The sequence below is a fragment of the Rutilus rutilus genome (assembly GCF_951802725.1).
Source record: "Rutilus rutilus genome assembly, chromosome: 21".
NCBI lineage: Eukaryota > Metazoa > Chordata > Actinopteri > Cypriniformes > Leuciscidae > Rutilus > Rutilus rutilus.
The window spans coordinates 11,931,340-11,953,069 of NC_140226.1; the positions used below are offsets into that span (position 1 = coordinate 11,931,340).

Genomic DNA, 21,730 nt, shown 5'->3' on the forward strand with positions numbered 1-21,730 from the left:
ACACATACATATACATGCATGCATTTTTCTTAAGTTCAGTATATATTTTATTGTACATGAAGCACTGAAGACAGGAGGTTTTGGAGGTGTGAGAGATGATGTTATATAATAATTATATAAAATAAAGATAAAATAAAATGAAATGATATATTTGGGTTTTATACTGATCATTCTTTTCAAATTGGAGATGTTGTTTCGTCCCATGTTTCTAGAATTAGTCATATATTTACTGTTTTGAACAGCAGGTGGCACTGTGGGCCTATATACCACATCCTTAATAATGGGATCACAAAATTCATTGCCAGGCCAACATTTAGAGGTAGACATACTCCCCCAAGTTCTAGTGCAAAATTAAAAAAGTAAACTGTTTCACTATTGACAACTCAAACAAGACTCCATGCATGAAACATACTAGCTTTTGATTCTGTCCCTTGCTTTTCTGCACAAATAATATTAGTGTGCGTTTATTTGCTTTGCTTTACTATTTAATGCAGGGTTTCTCAAACTCGGTCCTGGAGGGCCACTGTCCTGCACAGTTTAGCTCCAACCCTGATCAAACACACCTAGCTGTGAGTTTCTAGTGATCCTGAAGACATTGATTAGCTTGCTCAGGTGTGTTTGATCAGGGTTGGAGCTAAACTGTGCAGGACAGTGGCCCTCCAGGACTGAGTTTGAGAAACCCTGATTTAATGTAAGACCAACAGATGAAAGAATGAAAATGTGGTAATTAGACGTACGCAGATTCTGGCTGTTGTTCCTGCCTCTCGCTATGCAGTTCTTCCTCCTCCAGGGGGAGCTCTGTTCCTCCCCATGGGTGATGCTGCAGGGTGGCTGACTCTGGGCTCTGATTGGCTGGAGGAGGAGAGGGTGTGTCCACCCTGGTGGGAGACGGGATTGGTGTGGTATTCGGTGTGCCCACAGGAATTATTTCTAGTACTGAAACAAAGGCAGAATGATTGTAGAGCTGACTGATGTGTGTGAACAACTGTGCTTAACACCTTTACAAATAACTGCTGTGTCTGTTGGCAGCATGTATAAGGCGAGTGATTCATTATGTTCATAGAAATCATTGTCAGACCTGGTGTAGCAGATTCCTGATGGTTTTTCTTGGGAGACAGAGCTGTAGAAAGATGTTCGGAGAGATCAGGAGTTCTGACAGGAGATGGCGGCTCTTTCAAGCTAGGCTCAGGAGTGGGTGCCGGTGTTGGTACAGTAGTAACATCCTGCAATATTAGCACAATATCACCACATCTTTTTACATCATTACCAAGTATTTAAGGTATTATCATCATAATGGACAAATATATGGAAGCTTGTTTCCACCACGGAATAAAAAAAGTAATTACGACTTTTTACCTCATAATTTGGACTTTTTTTTCTCGTTATTGGAAGTTTATATCTGCGATTCTCACTTTATAACTGACAATTGCGAGAAATTAGGTCAGATAAATTTGCGGGATATAAACTGGAAATTCTAAGAAATAACAAAAAATTCTGAGATATAAACTTGCAATTCAGACTTTTTCTCACAATTGTGAGATATTAACTTGCAATAGCGAGTTATAAAGTCCGAATCGTGAGATATAAACTCGCAATTCTGAGAAAAAGAATTTTGGTTCATTCTAGTTCATATCTCACAATTTTGTCTTGCGAGTCAGAATTGCAAGATATAAACTTGCAATTCTAAATTTATATCTCACAATTGCGAGTTTATATCTCACAATTCTGACCTTATTTCTCACAATTGCAAGTTTATATCTCACAATTCTGACTTTTTTTTCCGCATTTGTGAGTTTATATCTCACAATTCTGACTTTATTTCTCGCTATTGTGAATTTATAACTTGCAATGCTGACTTTATTTCTTGCAATTGTGAGATATAAACTCGCAATTGCAAGTTATAAAGTCAGAAATTCTCACAATTGTGAGATAAAAATGCAATTACTCTTTTTTTAAATCAATTTATTCTGTGGTGGAAACAAGCTTCCATACAAATGAGAGTGTTTTAGACTCCAGTACCTCCTGAGTACCCTGTGTTTGGACAGGGGCAGTAGGTGTTCTCTGTGTCTGTGTCTCTCTCTGTCCCAGCATTACAGCAATGGTTTCAGCCAGCACTTCATTTACACACTGTCTTATGAGCTCAGAGTCCACTGGTACGCCTGTGTCCACAAACAACTGAAGACCACCACCGCCTGCGGCCTCCACTGCCACACAAACACACAGAGAGAGGAAGATTACCAGGTGGATATGGCACATGGGTGTTCAACATGCATAGAACTTGTCAACTAAAACAATTTTTCAATGCTGATATTTAAAAACATTAGCAGCTGTTGCCTTCATTTCAGTGTTGTTATTGTGAAGGAGAAATGGTTGAAAAATAAAGCTAAATAAATAATAATAAAAAACTAAAACTATTAAAAATGACAAAAGCACATAATTAAATTTATGTTACAAAATTACTAAAACTAACTGACCAATACTAACAGCAACTGATGCTGTCTAATCATTTTCACATAAGTGTGTTATTGTTAAATAAAAAATAAATAACAGTTGTTTAAATACAAAAATTTATTAAAGCTAAATAGACATTTTAAAAACCCAAAAATGTAAAAAAAATAAAATAAAAATAAAAATCACATAATTATTAAAACTAAACTAAAATGAAAATGGAAAAAATGAAAATATAAAAATCAAAGCTAATTCAAATTATGAATAAATACTATAATAGTAAAAATAATACTAAAATAACTGTTTTGCATGACGTGAAAAACATTTGCATAGATTCTGATACATAGTCTTAAATCATGATGTTGTATACTTTATCAAATAAAAAATAAATAAAAAAACCATCAGATAAAATACTTTTCAGTAATTACAACTCATTCCAGCCCACTTAAGAAAAGTATGCATATATTCCACAAAAATCAGGTGTTTATTCCTAAGGAATGCTTGTCTGATTAAGCAACATTAACCAATAAGAGTGGAGCGTAGGTAAAAGGTCAACAGCTGAAATTTAACAAAAGCTTATTTTAGACAATGTTTACTCAAAATTCACCATAAAATGTGAAAGCAATATTAATGAATATAATATAATTATTATATAATTTAGTTATTAAAATGTATCTTTATTACTTGGGCTAGTGGTGGACTAATAGATATTCTAACACACAATTTTCTAGCTCTAAATGCTGGTTAAGCTTTTTGCCATGTTTTTACTGACAAAGACAATAGAGGGGTCTCCATTGCAATGTGTTTTGGGTAATGGGATCAGGACAAACACAGTCCCGGATTGAAACCTGGATTTGAAACAACTATGCCAGAGACCTATCTTCAATTTTAACAAGAGCATTGCTAATATTACAATTTCACATCAATTAAAAAAGCTAAAACTCTTAATCTGCATCCAAATAATAATAACCCATGCACAATACTGGCATTTCCACAATATTCTGAAGTTTGAAGCACTTCAAATTTGAGTTTGCCAGCAAAGTAATTTCTAATATCCAATTTGAGACCCGCTTTACCTCTCACCCAGCCTATTCTGAATTCTTGCACCCGTAAGCATTTTGGACCAGTGCTATTAAAAAACTAATATACAGAACTGACATTCTTGGCAGGGCTCTCGTTTCCTTTTGTCTTGGGAAAGACTGCGTTCAAACACAAATACAGTTCCTCTACAGGAGGAAGAGTCCAGTCAGTCTGCGAATATGCTGACAACAGTTTGCCGCGAGCCTCCTCTGCAAATTTGATACATCATTGATCTTTCTATTAAACGAAAGCGAGAATTAATGAGGCAGGACCTCCGCGCCAACTGAGCAGAAGTGACGCAACGGAGACGGAAGGATGGAGCGGAGGAGGAGTAGAGGGGCTGAGCACAAGCAATCGTGCTTTAATGAGGAAATACAATCTTGCTGCGCGCTGACACGCTTGACAAATGCACTGCTCGCATTGGTAGACGCTATGAATCAAAATTATGAGCTTGTAGACTGGAACCTGGTGCAGCTGGATCATTCTTGCTGGTTTGTGTCATACGTTATTGATTGTGTTGTTGATTTTTAACATTGACCAGACACACTGGTGAAGATGTATGACGGTTGAAACGCAGACCGATAAACTTTTAAAGCTTGTAAACTGCGAGCTTTCAAATGTGTTTAACTCACATTACTTATTTTATAGATGGTAAAGAAGCCCCTATCCACCAAAGTGTACAAAATTAAACATAATTAAAGGGATACTCCACTTTAAAATGAAAATTCTGTCATCATATACTCACCCTCATGTTGTTTCAATCCTTTATGAATTTCTTTCTTCTGCTGAACAGAAAGGAAGATATTTAGAAGAATGTCAGTAACCAGACAGTTTCTGGTCTCATTGACTTCCATAGTATATTCTTTTCCTACTATGGAAGTCAATGAGACCAGAAACTGTCTGGTTACTGACATTCTTCTAAATATCTTCCTTTCTGTTCAGCAGAAGAAAGAAATTCATACAGGTTTGAAACAACATGAGGGTGAGTATATGATGACAGAATTTTCATTTTAAAGTGGAGTATCCCTTTAAGAGATTATCATTGTGAGATCTAAAGGTGCAATAAAACATTACATATAGTCACCTATGTCTGATGTCACACTATTCTCCGGCTCTGATTGGCTGGCTGGATCAGTCTGGGCGGGCTGAGGGAACATTCCAGTGATCATTCTCGCCATGAGCTGTTGCTCCACCCTATGACAGAAATGACAAAACAGTGCATGTAGATATGTAACGGTACATGTATTCGTCCCGAACGGTCACAATACAGACGTCAGTGTTCGGTGCATGCAGTCAGACGACGAATACAGTCAGTCACAGGCGATCCACACTCCAATCCAGAAGGGGGTGCACGTGGAAAAAGAGCAGAAGAAGAAGAAGAAGAGACGACCTATGCACCAACCCCAAAAAACTGTTCAGATGGCACGCAAGAGCTTGCTAGTAGCTCGCTGAGTTTCGATTCATTTTTGTGACGTGCTTTTCTTTATTTTATAAAAGCACAAGGTTTTGTTTTGGTAACACTTTAGGGTCCAATTTTCACTATTAACTAGTTGCTTAGTAGCATGTATGTTACTAGGAAATTGGCTGTTTATTAGTAGTTATGAGGCACATATTAATGCCTTATTCTGCATGACCATATTCTACATCCCTGAATCCTACCCAATACCAAATATTAATAAGCAGTAATTAGGAGTTTATTGAGGCAAAAGTCAGAGTAATTAATTAGTTTAGTTACACAAATAAAAATAGAAACCTTTACAGTTTCGAATGATGTCTTACTAATCAATATGGCCATAAATTACATAGTACACTGCTCAAAAAAATAAAGGGAACACTTTTTAATCAGAGAATAGCATCAAGTCAGTTAAACTCCTGGGATATTGATCTGGTCAGTTAAGTAACAGAGGGGGTTGGTAATCAGTTTCACCTGCTTTAGTGTTAATGAAATTAACAGCAGGTGCACTAGATGGGCAACAGTGAGACAACCCCCAAAACAGGAATGGTTTTACAGGTGGAGGCCACTGACATTTTTTCCCTACTCATCTTTTCGGACTGTTTTTCACCAGTTTTGCATTTGGCTAGGGTCAGTGTCACTACTGGTAGCATGAGGCGATACCTGGACCCTACAGAGGTTGCGCAGGCAGTCCAGCTCCTTCAGGATGGCTCATCAATACGTGCCATTGCCAGAAGGTTTGCTGTGTCTCCCAGCACAGTCTCAAGAGCATGGAGGAGATTCCAGGAAGACAGACAGCTACTCTAGGAGAGCAGGACAGGGCCGTAGAAGGTCCTTAACCCATCAGCAGGACCGGTATCTGCTCCTTTGTGCGAGGAGGAACATGATGAGCACTGCCAGAGCCCTACAAAATGACCTCCAGCAGGCCACTGGTGTGAATGTCTCTGACCAAACAATCAGAAACAGACTTCATGAGGGTGGCCTGAGGGCCCGACGTCCTCTAGTGGGCCCTGTGCTCACTGCCCAGCACCAGGGAGCTCGATTGGCATTTCCCATTGAACACCAGAATTGGCAGGTCCGCCACTGGTGCCCTGTGGTTTTCACAAATGAGAGCAGGTTCACCCTGAGCACGTGACAGACAGGAAAGGGTCTGGAGAAGCCGTGGAGAATGTTATGCTGCCTGTAACATCGTTCAGCATGACCGGTTTGGTGGTGGGTCAGTGATGGTCTGGGGAGGCATATCCATGGAGGGACGCATAGACCTCTGCAGGCTAGACAATGGCACCCTGACTGCCATTAGGTATCGGGATGAAATCCTTGGATCCATTGTCAGACCCTATGCTGGTGCAGTGGGTCCTGGGTTCCTCCTGGTGCACAACAATGCCCGGCCTCATGTGGCGAGAGCATGCAGGCAGTTCCTGGAGGATGAAGGAATGATACCATTGAAGGGCCACCACGCTCACCTGACCTACATCCAATAGAACACCTCTGGGACATTGTGTTTCGGTCCATCTGACATCACCTGGTTGCACCTCAGACTGTCCAGGAGCTCAGTGATGCGCTGGTCCAGATCTGGGAGGAAATAACCCAGGACACCATCCGTCGTCTCATTAGGAGCATGCCCCGACGTTGTCAGGCATGCATACAAGCACGTGGTGGCCATACAAACTACTGAGTACCATTTTGAGTTGCTGCAATGAAATTTCAGCAAAATTGACAAGCCTGCTGCATCATTTTTTCACTCAGATTTCCGGGGTGTCTTTGAATTCAATCCTCTGTAGGTTGATCATTTTCATTTCCATCAAACGATGTGGCATCCTTTCGTTCATAACACATTACCCAGTCTATAGTAGTATAGATATCCAGCATGATATTTTTCCCCATTGAGATCTGATGTGTTTTCAAAGTGTTCCTTTAATTTTTTTGAGCAGTGTATTTTAAGTTGTTTGTGCATATCGTGGATTTGTGCCGCTTCACTCTCTGTCTCCTCTTGGAAAAGTGAAGTAAGGCTCAGATGTAGATGGCACTTTTTCTCCTTTTATAACACAAGAGATGCTTTTCAGTTTTGTAGCTGATTGTGACTAAATACATTTTGTTTTTATCATCCCTACCAAAAAAATATGACCTATGCAAGAGTGCATTCTGTAATTTCTGGACTAAATGCCGCTAATTGGAACAAACTGTAATTTGCACTACAGTCTGTTCAAAATCAATGAAAGAAACCTAGCATTGGAGATTTGATGCTTTTTCTTGTTGTACCGAACTGCAAAATTGCGCAATATTACAATTGAATATGATCCTGTCACATGATCCTTCAGAATTCATTCTAATATACTGATCTGCTGCTCAAGAAACATTTCTTATTATTATCAATGCTGAAAACAGTTGTGCTGCTTAATATTTTTGCAGAAAAAAAAAAAATCTACAATACTTTTTATTCAGGTTTCTATGCGTTCTATGCTTAATGTGATAATAATAAAAAATAATTGATCAATAATATTTTCATTTAATGCTTATAACTGTGCAGCAGATGAAATGTGTACAGATAGTAGGGCCTCACCAATCCACCAGCCTGTTCTCCAGGGTCTCTCTCTGCTGGATGGTGCTCAGGATGGGCTCGGTGAGAGGGGTTGACTGGGAAGGCTGTGGAGGAAACGCTGGGCCGTGATACAGAGCAGCTGGAGGAGACGGAAGCCCGTTGAGCTCTATAGGAGAGTCTGGAAGTCCACAGTGTGTTTCCTGAATTTAACACAGCGTTCATGAAAATGAAGTCTTAGCAGTTTTATGATATATATCTGCCAACATAAGGCTTTCTGAAGAGAACTTGACAATCCATTACTGCAAAAATATCCCTGACGGCTCACTGGATCTGACATTTACCTTTCAACACAAATGACAGCAAATAAAAGCGCACACCGTGAACCGTGCGGTAATGACTAACATATGTTAGCATTAGCACAATTTCACAGTGGTCATTACAGTCTTAACAGAAGGGGAGGTTGGAGTGAAAGGGGGACGTTTGTCTTGTATAATTCCATCGCTGGATCCGCGAGCCAGCTTTCAACATTTCGGTCATTGGTTTGGATAATGTTCAGATTCCTTTGGCTCGGACTCAGGGAGGTCTGTGTAAGGAGCGATTAGCTCATTTCCAGTGGCCGGCCGCCAGAGGAAAAAGAGAGAGAAATGCATTCTGCCAGTCGGGCGCTGGGCCCGTTTGAAGTTTATGGCTCCATCAGAACTGGCCGAGCCAAAGCTGAGGCACTGGAGACTTGGAGGAATGACATTTTAGGAGCTGGCAGTGATTCATGCCTGCAGTCCAAGAGAGAGAGCTTGTTCACCGGGGTCTGGACTTAAGTAGCTGTGGCCTTTATTTGGTTGTTGGGAAAACTACAAGTGGACCGAATACATGCCAGACCTCGAAAAAAAACACTTAAATACACGCAAACGCTGCACAACGTGCTTGAATTTTTATTGCTCTCAATCTTTGGAAAATGTTTATATTCCTGGACTCGTAACTGCAATCTTAATTGCCATTCGAACAATTAGAGAGTCAAAATAAAAAGAGTCAGTAGGACTTGAAAATCTCTCAGATAGGTTGCTAGGGTCTTCTGGCACGTTGCAAGTTGTTTGGTCTCTAGATATGACTCAGGTCTCTCCTTCAATGCAAGTCTGTGGGATTTTTTTTCACCGGTTTTATTGTCTACCAGATATAACTCACTTTAGTGATTTAAAAGTACTAACCGCATGATTGGCACAAATGGTCCAAGATAAGATTCAATACTTAGTGCTAGGGGGTTGTTCAAATCACTAACTTTAAGTATGAGTACTAGTAATGCTTGTGCTAAGTGATGCTTGCCTTATACCTGTACAATCATATAGAGTAGGGGTTCTCAACCAAACTTTAAAATAAGCTGAAACAGCTAAAAATCTACATGTAAAATGACATAACATTAATCAACATTTAATGAATTATCTAAACAACTGCCAAATTTTATTTAAGGACCAGAGTTCCCATGGTCTTGGAAAACACGGATATATGAGGGGAAATTTAGAAATGAGATTTCTAGGCCTGGAAAATAAATTAATAAGATCCTAAAAAGTATACATTTGGTCTAGTTCGGTTCTTAAAATATATTTTTTTTAAGTTAGACATTGCTAATTGTGACTAACTATTTAAAAGAAAAAACTCGTAATCACAAATGAATGACTGGAAAATTCATTTGAATTCATTGCTTTATAAAAGCAGTTATTGAAACGTAATTATTAAAATGTAATTGGTAAATAAAAAATAAGGCAGAAGCAGCAAAAATACTTGTCTATATGGGGGAGCCTTTGAATATTGTCTTAGTTTGGAGCCTGAGAGTCAAAAAGTTGAAAACCACTGACACAGAGCCTCCAGTTTGCAGAGGACTTAAGTAGTGAATGAAGATAAAGCAAAAATGCACATTATATGCTGACATTGAGTTTGACAACCAGGACTGTAACAAAATGCAATATTTTCAAAGCATCTCTGATACAAACCTTTCAAAATGCAACCACACAAATCGTTATTCTAACATCTGCAAACAATTATTACCTTCAGCATATCGACACAAAACAATTTCCTTCCACCGCAAAACCTGTTAACCAGAGATCGGTGCCAACTGAGCTTCATCTGTGGAAGATGTTCCCTCTCAGACCAAAAGGGGTCACTGTGGAACAGCTCATGTGATTTGAAACGCATCCCCCTCCATGATTCTTTATTCTCATTATAAACACTCTTTTTCCCAGCAACTTCCACAAAAGCCTGTGAGAAAAACACAGATTTGCCTGCTTCCAACTCCCGTCTAATGACTGCTATGCTATTTTGGTGCTAACTGACGCCTTGCCCTTGTAAGACCGAGCGAGAGAATCGGCCTGATGCCCCATACGCCGGGCGCCCTGCACTGCTTGTTAGCAGTAAATATAAGGGGCTTATGTCTATGTGTGCATGCTTGAGCAAGCCTGAATTCCTGAACGAAAAAAAAAAGAAAAAAAAAGAGAAATATCGGCAATACGCACCACACCCCTTCAATATCAATTCACTGAAAGGCCAATTTAGCAGCGCACATTGTAATTAGATTTTTTCTCAAGCCCATGAATGATATTTTAAACTTTCATCCATTCTCTGGTCTTCGTTAATTAAAGAAAACGATATTCTCCTTCACCCTTTGGCTCTGAAAATCTCATTATTGGAGCACTGAGCCATTGATGGCCAATATATCTGAGTAGGAGGAGACGTGGAGAATGGGCATTTGTAGTTGGGTCAAAATGCAAATGTGAGTTGGAAGTAGGAAACAGTGGATAGGGGCTGTTACCCTCAGGGTGGACACCAGGCTGTGAAATGACCTTTACGTTACGAGCTGGAGTGAGTGTGTGGGTTGAAATGTGCTTTTAATTGAATGTACCTGGCTGATGTCGGCTACGGCCAAGAAATTGGTTCCGGGAAAGATATTTTCCTCCTGATCTTCTCCAGCATTCGGTTCCTCGGCGGCCTGGGAGGCAATGATACGGAGACAGAGGTCAGGAAGCAATACCGTGTCTGGAAATTACTAAATTCATCAACAACTGAGGAGATTAGAAAGTTTTAAGTGTGTGAGTTAATAAGGATAATGATGACAGGCTGAAATAAAAGATGATCCTTGACCATAGGGTATGGTGGATTTAAAATTCATCCAATCTATTTTTTGAAAGCATGTTATAGATTCATCCATGCATATGTTTCATTAAAAAAAAGACCTCACAATGTTCAACTAATGAAACGAAAGACTTCTCTGGTGAAGTATGCTTAAAGCTGCAAGCTCGCGTTGATCTGCCTCCATTTTTTAGAGCAACGTCAACATATGTTTCACTCGGATGTAAGTCACGATACAGAAGAAAATATGTATCGCTACTTCCGTTTAACTTTAAAGGAACAGTTCCCTCAAAAACAAGAATTCTGTCATCATTTACTCACCCTCATGTCATTCCATGAGACGTTTTGACCAATGACAATCTGTGCATTACATAAAGCTATTTTAAGACTCAAAATATAGTGCACAAGTCGTATGGATTACTATTATGGTGCTGTTATGATGTCCTTTTTGAAACTCGACAGCCCATGATCATTGTGCGTGTTCACTTGTATAGAAAAGAGGAGCGTGAACATTCTTCAAAACATCTCCTTTTGTGATCCACTGAAGAAAGAAAGTCATACAGGTTTGGAAGAACATGAGGGTGAGAAAATGTTTAAGTATAGTCTCTTAATTGTCAAAAAAAAAAAAAAAAAAAAACCATATCCTGGCACAGCTCCTCAAATGCTGATCACACACACATACCTAATAAAATAAAACGCTGTCTCATAAGCCAATCTTACAAGACAGATTCAAGAGTGTCTTTACATCGTATACCTACAAAGATTCAATGAATCATTCAGCGCAAGGACATCAACTGTAACTGTTTAAGAGATGTGTGTGAGTGTGTGTGTGAGAGAGAGAGAAACACGCATCAGTTTTCCAGGTCTCTGCCTCATGCAGCTAAGCCTCGTCTCCATGGTAACGGAGAGAGTTGGTCTGCTCATGTGAATGAGAGGTACGGGTGTGCTGAGTATGTGAGACAGATAGTGTTATTATACGCATTGCTCCTCCTAAAGCACAAAAATAGATTTTACAGCTCTTTTGTCACAATTTTTTATCATTTATACAATAGTTGTAGGTGTTTCACCCTGGATGGTACATGAAGAAATAGATTTTACATCCAATTATTATACAGCTCTCTGGAATACAAGCTTCTTATTAGTCAGTCACAGCATTCTGCCGGCAAATATTTATACAATACTGTTCGCTATACTTATAATTAATTGCAGTCTTACACTATTGTTGAAAAGTATGGGGTCAGAATAAAAAGTAATATCTCACAATATCACTGTTTTTATTGTATTTTTGATCAAATAAATGCAGCTTTGGTGAGCATAAGAGACTTATTTTAAAAACATCTAAAAAAAATCTTCCTGTTGCTGTGCTAGTTTTATGTCCTCTCCTATCTCTATTCTGCTCACATAAAATCATTTCACATAAAATCAATATTTCATTTACATGACTCTATCCTAGTTTATTAAGAGATAAACATAGTTTTTTTTTTGACGTTACCCCTTACTTATATTGTGTGTGTGCGTGCGTGTGTGTCTGGAGTGACTCCATCGGAGCTGCGGAAACAGACGAGACTGCAGCAAGCGTGCTGCAGTGAGCTACAGAAACACAATATTACTTACTATTCTGCTCACACACATGTGCACAATCACACTTGCACTGAAAATAGCAGGAAATGAAAAGAGCAACTGGTAATTTTGCAGCTGAACTGCAAATTAGAGGAATAGTTCCTTTGTATAGTTTTCTGTCATAATTTCTCGCTCTCATGTTGTTCCAAACCCGTGAGACTTTCTTTCTTCAGTTGAACATAAAAGGAAGGATTCAGAACAAGAGGATTCAGTTCACAAGATTCATTTGTGAATCAGGTGGATTCGGACTAATGATGACTCCACGATCCGGTTGCAATGGTTCATAGTTCACTCATTGTATAGAAAGAATACATTTTTTGCCTGTTTGTTCATCACAAAAAACCTATCAAATGATTTCAGAGGACTTGAAATATTGTGCTTGAATCCACTTTTATGATAATGTTATGCTTTTTGAGTCCTTGAAATTCCCCATCCTTATTCACATTGTGTGTCCCATGTAAAAAAGTAAATGGTGACAGAACTTTTACTTTTAGGTAAACTATCCCTTTTTGTTCAAGATCTACAAAAATCAATCTATCACAATATTTTCTCAAAGAACAAAAGTGGGCTTTGTAACAGTATGAGCCAGTGGTGACTGCAATGTACTCCAAATGTCAAGTCTCAGAGGACGGAGATATCATGTGTTTTAAGCACAGGCACTGTGAGACTTAGTCATATTTCATTCCCTCTGTTTGACAGGCCTCAGGCCTGGTGGGAGTGAAGTGTACGATTCAAAGCATGTTTTGTGAGAGCGTGTGTGAGTGTATGTCCTTGCCCGTGTCTTTGTGGGTGGGTGGGTGGGTGTGTGTGTGTGTGTGTGTGGGTGGGTGGAGGCTGGGGTCTGCCAGTCTGATGAGTCAAGGGCATTAACTGGGCACAGACAGAGTGCTGAACGCAGCCTTGCTGAGCTGACAGACCAGAACACCTCTGCCGAGCTGCATCAGACACACGATCTGAGAGGACGACACACCCGTTTACACACACACACACACACACACACACACGCACACGCACACACACACACACGCACACGCACACGCGCACACACAGAGACATGTCTATTGCTTGTACAAAAACATGCAACATCAACATGACAAAATACACTGTTGTTCAATAAATCAGAAATAATAATAATAATAATAATAATAATAATTTGCACACAATAATAAACAATTCTTAAAACAGGTTATATAGTTATATATAATTATATTTTAATAAATGTGTGTGTATTGTGCAGTAAAGGCCACGCACACGAACACCTAGCTGCACTATTCTACCTCAATAGCATTTATTTTAAAATAATAGGTTTATATATATATATTTCTTTTTATATATTTAGAAAAGAGTGAACTATAGTAATCAGAACACTTTAAATCTTTAGAATATTCTAAATAGTCTACAGTAAAAAATATTATTTATTTTAAAATGTATTTTAAAATGTATATTATTTGTTTACTTATATAAAATGTTATTTTAATAAAAAATATTTAAAAATGTATTTATTCTATTTGAAAAATAAATCAAGTATTTAGCAAAGATTGAACTATATTAGAGCACGCAGGACACTTTAAATCTTCACAATATTCTGAATAGTCGAAAGCTTTAAAGTCCTCCTTCCTTAAATTTAGTGAGAATGTGACTGATTGTGAACTCGACCTGAACTCGAAGTCAAAAGAGGAAATGCATCCCCGAATTAACTCGACGGATTCTAGTGCAAGACGTGTTTCTAGGGTTATTTCTATAGAGCTGTAATGATTCCTCTGATGCTAACAGCGGCAGGCAGACCACAGAGAGGCTTTGTCCTCCTAGACGTGTTGCTCCGACAGAAGAGCAGCGGAGCTGCATCTGTTGCCTAGCAACCAGATGTGAATGGCTGAGGTCGGGATTGGAGGAGTAAGAACAGAAAACGCTGGCGGCAATGTCCCCCTGAAACATTATACATTCAGCTCAATACGCACACGCAAACGCACACACCTCATCCATCTTCATCCGCTTGGGCAGGTTCTGAGAGCATGAAGGCGCATGCATGCACGGCTTGGCAAAAATCAATGGCAGTGCGATGAGAAATGCAAACCTGGCCCTTATAAGCACTACAGCATGCTGGAGCACAGCCAACATTTAATGGCATAATATCCATCCATTCTCAGAACGGAGCCAAGACAGCTGGTGTATGAATACACACACACACACAAGAGCAAATGTACATGTTAGAGGACGTCCTGGGTGTATCATCAATTTGAAAGCCCGCAAAACTCTTAGCTATTTCTCTGGTACAAAATTGAAATTAAATTTGGAGCAGTGCTGATAAAGCCAACCAAACCATTTCATTTTCAAATAATAAGGGTCTACTTAGTGTTGTTGGTGATTTGGGAGGTTTTACGTGAATTGAAGGTGGAGGAAGGATGGTTTCGGCTGGAATTGACGGCGTAGAAGAAGCTGGACTGCTGCATAGACAACTCTCAATGTTCACACCAGGCTGAACCTAAAAAACAAAACACAAATGCATTTGAATGAAAACAGTATGTGGAATAAAAGCCACTTCAATCTGCAGTAGGGAAGTGATATTGTCTGATGCGGGATGCAAAGCTTGCAAAGCTTGTAAAGTCAGATTTTTATGCCCCCGAATATAGTGAAATATTGTGCGAAGTGACAAAATCAGCAGAAGATAATCATACAGCTATGTTTGTATCTGTGAACCTGGTGTTACCTGTATTTTAAGCTGTGGGGTCCGTTTCTTCGGTTCTGACTGGACCTCCAGTAAGATGGTGTTGGGTTTCCGAATAGCAGGAGCAGTCTTGGGTTCAGAAACGGTAATGGGAGGGAAGGACGTTGTTACGGTTGCTGGTTTATCGCTAATGATGACCCGTGAAGGCATTGGGGCCTGGCCGTCCACTCTGGGCTTACCTAAAGAGATACAAGGTGTTGTGCTTAATGATCTGGGATTGTAACCCAAAGGTTATATGTTCTATAACAACACTTTGCATTATGAATTGCATTTCAGAAAGTAATGACATGTGAAATTGATTTTGCGTAGCTTGAAGCGCTCTTGTACATTACAGTTTAGTGCACGCAAGTTGCTTTGGATAAAATATTACTAAAAGACTGCTTATTTACATACATACATACATACATACAAAAAAAAAAAAGGGGGAAAAGTCCGTTTCTCAGGCATTAGAGATACATGAATAATGTCTGCAGAGTGAAACATTACCAGGACAACAAAAGGCGACAGTGAACGCAAAGTCTCCATCCCCCTCTTTTCCACAGGATGCGTGAGTGAACTAGCAATACACTTCGGCAGCCTAAATGCGCTTCTGCCAAACCTCTGAAGTCTGCACATCCATCGCCCTGATGCAGCGCAGATAACATCAACACGCTGTTTACAGGCAAGGGCACAACACGACCCCTATCCTCACGCGAGAGGGATATTAAAGACAGAGGCACTCCTGCAGATGGAGCCCACACACACACACAACTACACATTACTTTATCTCTCAACACACCGCAGAGCGACTGTAAAGGACGTCCACGGTACTTTAAAGTGCCGTGTCAGCCCAAAACACATTCACACACATCTGGCTGAGCAGGAGGCCGATCTGGCAACATGATTGGCATCTGTTCTGCAATGGGACCGTGAGACAAACAGGTTCAGCCAGAGTGCGCTAGCGCAGGTTTGTGTCATTCCTGTTCGCAGGAAAGCAGGTTACGGACGCACATGCCCCATTACATAGAGACGCAAGTCTGGTCTCTGCGCATTAACGGCAAACGAGGAGGCCGACATTAGCATAAATCTGCTGCGAGCGCCGCAATCTGTTTTTCCCAGCCTTCCATGCAAAGCAGGGGAAACATAAGCTTTACGATTTCCATAATTTGGCTGAAGGGCATCCAAACAGTGGCTCAGGAGCAAGAAGCACTGACTCATCTGGAATGCACAAATACTTCTGATAGCAAACATGTGGGCTCCGCCGAAGGAAGGCTTGAAAGGAGGCGTTTGTACTCCAGAACCTCAAGAGAGTAAAAACTCTGAAATGCGAAACCAGATCGGATAGATTAGCTCAATGATGGACAGTAAGAGATGCTATTACGGGCTATTCACAAACCAGGGAAGCCGCAAGGCATGCAAGGAAACAAAGACCTAAATGAAGGGACAGAATTCACAGCCCGCAAAATGCTTGGGAATACATTCAAGAGTATGTAAATCACTGACTTTACTGGACCCGAGGACACTGCAGCAGGAGACTTGAGAAAGAAGATGGAGAGAGAGATGATGAGATGATTAAAACAAAATAAATGCACATAAATATGTGCGCACACGTTCTGCTTCTGCAACCACATGCAATTTCAAAGCAACAAATGAAGTCACGTCTTCACCACTGGGGCTACCACCAGAGCAATTTCATCTACAATCAATAAAGTAGAAGAATCTATGAAGGTAATATGATGCCATAAAGAATCGCATGTGCAGGGTAAGATTTGTGAAAGTGTACATAAGTTTGCAAGCTTTGTAAAGGTGTAAATCGCCTTTCAAGTGTAAGAAAGAAATATGTGCAGCATTTTACTGTTATTTGTAAGAGTAATGCAAAATAAACGTGATCTGTATTCTTCTGACTTCCATTTTTCCACACTTACACTTTTGGTACGTTTTTTTTCCGCACAAATACGGGCAAAAGCACTGCAAGCCTGTGAACAGCAATTTGCAAGCGAAAAAGAGGCAGGAACTGCAAAACAGATTGATCGCGTAAAATCAACCTTGGTGTAAAGAAATAAACTGTTGCAAATGTCTAAATTACTTCTTGTGTACATGGGGCAAAAAAGTTCCCGAAATAACCCGATTTGTACTGTTGTGTCTTTCTTTTAGCTGCGCTTACAGATTTGGCACGATTCTCTCACTCACTGAGGTTTGTAAGCGCGAAGAGGTGGGCGGGTCCACCTTCATCATGCAGCCAATCAAATGAGCCTCTCGCTGACTATCGTTTTACTCTTATCTGATTGGTTCAATAAACACGCCAGTCCAGTTTGGCTCTGCATCGTTCTCGTTGCCGAAATGGTACTTTTAATGCACACAAAGCCAACATGTTAAATAAATAAATAAATCGTGATTGCTTAATTAGCTGATCAAGCTATTTGTAGCTAGTATGAATAACAAAATGCTTTCTCTGTGTCCAGATTTGACTGCAGCTAATGAAAAACTGATTCTTCAAATCAACATAAACTTAACTTTGATAGTCTTTAATAATGTCTGAATAAATATCCATATCCAAATACAAAATCAAATGCAACCTATTATGTCTGAATAAAAACCCAGGGAATACACAGCATCTAGATATGTTTATATATACAGTAGGGCTATACAGCCATCTTCACTCTAAAAAATAATTCAGTGGCTTAGTAAATATCACAGTAATAATTAAATGTATTAACTTAATAAAATATCTGAATATCATTTACTTGATTGTTTGAGTACCAAAATAATTGACTAAAAATCCAACAGTTAATTTTATCTAAAATGTACAGTTATATTTAAGTTTTTTTTCCCCACTAAAATAATTTAGTATTTGACTAACCAATTATTTATTTATAATACACTTAAAATATTTGTGAAATTTCTATCAAAATATTTGAGAATGGAGAATTAAACTGACCTGTTTCAAGAACCACAAAAATTACTAATATTATTAATATATTTTAAAAAAGTGTATACAAGAAGTCATTTAGACATTTGCAACAGGTTATTTTTTATGATTTTATGCAATCAATCAGTTTTTTTCGCTTGCAAATTGCTGTTCACAGGCTTGCAGTGCTTTTGGCCGTATTTGTGCGAAAAAAAAAAACGTGCCAAAAGTGTAAGCGCGGAAAAATGGAAGTCAGAAGAATACAGATCACATTTATTTTGCGTAAGCATGAAGCTGCAGTTTCACAATACATGCATTACACTTACGAATAACAGTAAAATGCTGCAATTTTTTTTTTACACCTTTACAAATCTTCTCTTCCTTGCAATCTTATGTACACTTTCACAAATCTTACCCTGCACATGCGATTCTTTATGGCATCATATTACCTTCATAAGAATTCACCTCAGAGACGGCAATACACGGTGAGCATGGGCTGCTCGAAGCATCTCTGGCATGCAAAAGCAGCAATCACTGTGTGTGAATTACAAGTCTTCACAACGATTCTTTCTTTGTCAATAATACATTTAGGGAAGAACAGAAAAGATGGCTTATATGGAGTTGTGCACCATTAAGAACTGAATTGAGAATGGCTAGGGATGAATCTGAAAATGAGGCAGCAAACTTGATTGCAATTCAAATTAAAGAACTGAACATTTTGCCTTTTAAGGTTAACAGGTGTAACATACAGAGAGAGAGCAGCAGAACTATGGATAGATGGATGGATGGATGGATGGATACACAGACAGACAGACATACATATAGATAGATCAACAGATAGATATATAGACAGAGATAGATAGATAGAAAGATATTATTTGATTCCAAATCTTGCACAACCCTGTTATTATATAAAGAAATAAAAAGTATCATTAAAGCTCTTGAGTTTGACTGAAAATAGTAATGCTGCTATAAACGGTATGAACTAACACTTCCCTTGATCGCTGCTGTGTTGATTCGACTGCCACTTTCTACTCTCTGCAGTGCAGAACTTGCTAAGCAGATTTGCGGAGAGCTTGCCTGCTGTCGTACGTGTGTAAGAGTGACTCGGGGGCCATCTATGGATGAGCCGCACCGATCATCTGGAGCAGATGAAAGGCTCTCTCACCATTCCCATGGGGCACTCTGCAATCCCCACTGTCATCCCGGGAGAGTCACGGAAGAAGGGGAAATTAGGCCAGCTCTAATCTACAGCCCTCCAGAGACCCAGTCTGAGCCTTGGCGAGTCAATCCAATCCAGGCTGGGCCAGTCTGGACCCTCTCCTTCACAGATACAACGCACACAACTGCAGAAGTGTCTGGGAAGTTTTTAATGGGAGTCTGGAACTTTCCGCTTGGGTTTCTTTCACACATTCGGTATGAAGGGAAATAGGACAGCCACAGGGATGACAGTGGTGGATGATTAAGACGCCTTGGGAATAGCCTCGATTGGTAAAAGATGCTTTTGGTCGATGTGGGGGTTTAAAGAAGTTATTAGGAAATGATTCACATTCGTAAGATGAAAGTTAGACAGGTCTGATAGGTGTGATTTGGGGAATGAGATGGTGTCGCTCTGAAATATAACAAGTGTCTAACTTAGCACTTTAAAGCTACTGTCTGTAACTTTTTTTTTTGTCCAAAATTTAGATAATAATCAATAAGTCATTTTCCAAACTGTGTTTTTGTCTTATCCTGAATCACTATGCTACACCTATAATAAGTGTTTATACTGGGACTATTTTAGACTGGTTAGAGTCGTACCACTGCGGAGGAGGCCAGTACCTGCATGACTCGTCATAGACATAAACAGAGAGAAGTAGCTCCGGCTACAATGTTCTTCAGCAAGACGCATGCAGTTCTGTTTATTAACCGCTAAAGAGCCAAAAGTTACGGATTGCAGCTTTAAATAGATTTAAAAAAACAACAACATCCCTGCTGAGAAGATCAGCTTAGACCAGCCAGCAAGGCTCAACAATAAGGGTGGGCTGATGGATGAAATTACCTAGCAGCCTATGAAGGAGTGAGACAGCTCTCAGATTTCATCAAAAATATCTTAATTTGTGTTCCGAAGATGAACGAATGTTGTAAGGGGATGGAACAACATGAGGGTGAGTACTTACTGACAGAATTTTCATTTTTGGGTGAACTAACCCTTTAACAGTATTTGCAAACAAAAATATTTGGTATTCTTTCATGTTCTGAACAGTCTTCTTTTTTAGCTTATTCTGTTGAATTTTGCTGATGTAAATATGTTAAGGTAATATTATCTAGATGGTTGGAATAGATGAAGTTTTATCAAAAATGTGAGAAAGACTTGGAAGAAAACTATGTTTAATTAAAAATATATACATTTTTATTTATTTTTTTACCTTTAAAACCTTTAACCTTTTACCTATACCTTTTGGTATAAAAGCCTTCAATTTAATCTGGCTTGTCATACATGGACATTATGCCCTTTTTTTTTACAAGATGTAATATAAGTCTCAGGTGTCCCCAGAATGTGTCTGTGAAGTTTAAGCTCAAATTACATTCAGCTCAAAATTTTTGAGTCAAAGGAAAAATATGCCATTTTCGTGCATGTATCTTTAGATGCAAATGAGCTGCTGCTCCCCACCCCACTTTCCAGAAGAGGGTGGAGCCTGTACAGCTCGTTCCACTGATATGCTGCCAAAAACTAAAACATATGGTTTTGATTATTATCTCTATTGTGGTCACGCGCACGTGTCACGTTTCACAGTCTAAACTTCTGATATATGGTTTTCTGAGCGCACACATCCAAAGCACAGAAGCTGGCTGTCAGATGAAGCGTCTCATGGACTTCTCTTTCACGTCTTACTGCACTTAAACTGTCAAACACACACAAGGTTATGTCAAAAACACACAAAGCTCACATAAACACAGTCAGTTCTGTCTGCGAATGTAAACAGCAAATCACATGTGTATATTAGATCTGTGTATTAAAGAGAGAGCGGCGTAATATACAGCACCTACTGCTATATATGCTAATAATATAAATCAAACAACAAAAGAAAAACAGAAAATCACTCACTGGCCTTGATTGAATAACTAGCTTCAATAAGAATACATTTCTTACTTGAATGCTGCTGTTAAATGCTCTGGCGAGGAGATAAACATGGCGGACTGTGTAAAGCTCACTCAGGGCGGGGTCTATGCTAATAGGACAGAGTCCGTCTGCAGTTGTGGGCGGGGCCTAAGCATATGTGACGTCACAAAAGTTACAATCTGCAAACAGCTTGTTCTGAGACACTGCTTATGATTTATGGGAATTAAAAAAAGAGGAGTGGGTGGATTTGTACCATTATAGGGTTGTGTACACACACTGCTGGCTCACATTTATGTTCAAAATTTTGCATAATAGCTCCCCTTCAAAATGTGTCCTTATATATGTCTCAATAAGAAGATAGTAATCTTACTAAAAGATGCTTTGAAAATGCAAAAAAAGTAAAAACAAATTATGTTAATGATTAAAATTAATTATGCAAATATGCTTTGTGGTGGGACCGATGAAAATGGTGTAATTAAAAAATAAATAATAATAATAAGTAAAAAAAAAGTATTAAATTAAATGAAATTAAAAAGATTTGACCAGCATGGATTTCATGGCTGGATTATGCTAATTAATGCTGGTTTGATATAGGTCTAAGTAGGTCATCATGCATTATATTTACCGGCTGGGGAAGCAGTAACTAAGTAAGTCTTGCTAGTGAGCAAGTGTTTAATGTTTAATGGTTTCATTTTAGCGTTGTTTTAGCAACTTTCGCATTTTGCTGGAGTTTTTCCTCACAAAGAAATTTCAATAATTAA

The 21,730-nt window shown here is 39.1% G+C and overlaps 1 protein-coding gene across 3 annotated transcripts in view; it reads right to left on the bottom strand.

Annotated features, from left to right (window-relative positions):
- Positions 1-21,730, bottom strand: part of kiaa0586 (KIAA0586 ortholog) — a 120,873-nt gene that overhangs the window by 35,335 nt on the left and 63,808 nt on the right. For all 3 annotated transcript variants that reach the window (XM_084393089.1, XM_084393088.1, XM_084393090.1), the window contains 8 exons: positions 14,962-15,158; positions 14,635-14,736; positions 10,408-10,494; positions 7,542-7,720; positions 4,613-4,722; positions 2,020-2,204; positions 1,079-1,223; positions 738-936 (listed from right to left, as the gene is read on the bottom strand). In XM_084393089.1, the coding sequence (XP_084249215.1) occupies positions 738-936; positions 1,079-1,223; positions 2,020-2,204; positions 4,613-4,722; positions 7,542-7,720; positions 10,408-10,494; positions 14,635-14,736; positions 14,962-15,158 (1,204 nt within the window). The remainder of the gene's footprint in view (positions 1-737; positions 937-1,078; positions 1,224-2,019; positions 2,205-4,612; positions 4,723-7,541; positions 7,721-10,407; positions 10,495-14,634; positions 14,737-14,961; positions 15,159-21,730) is intronic.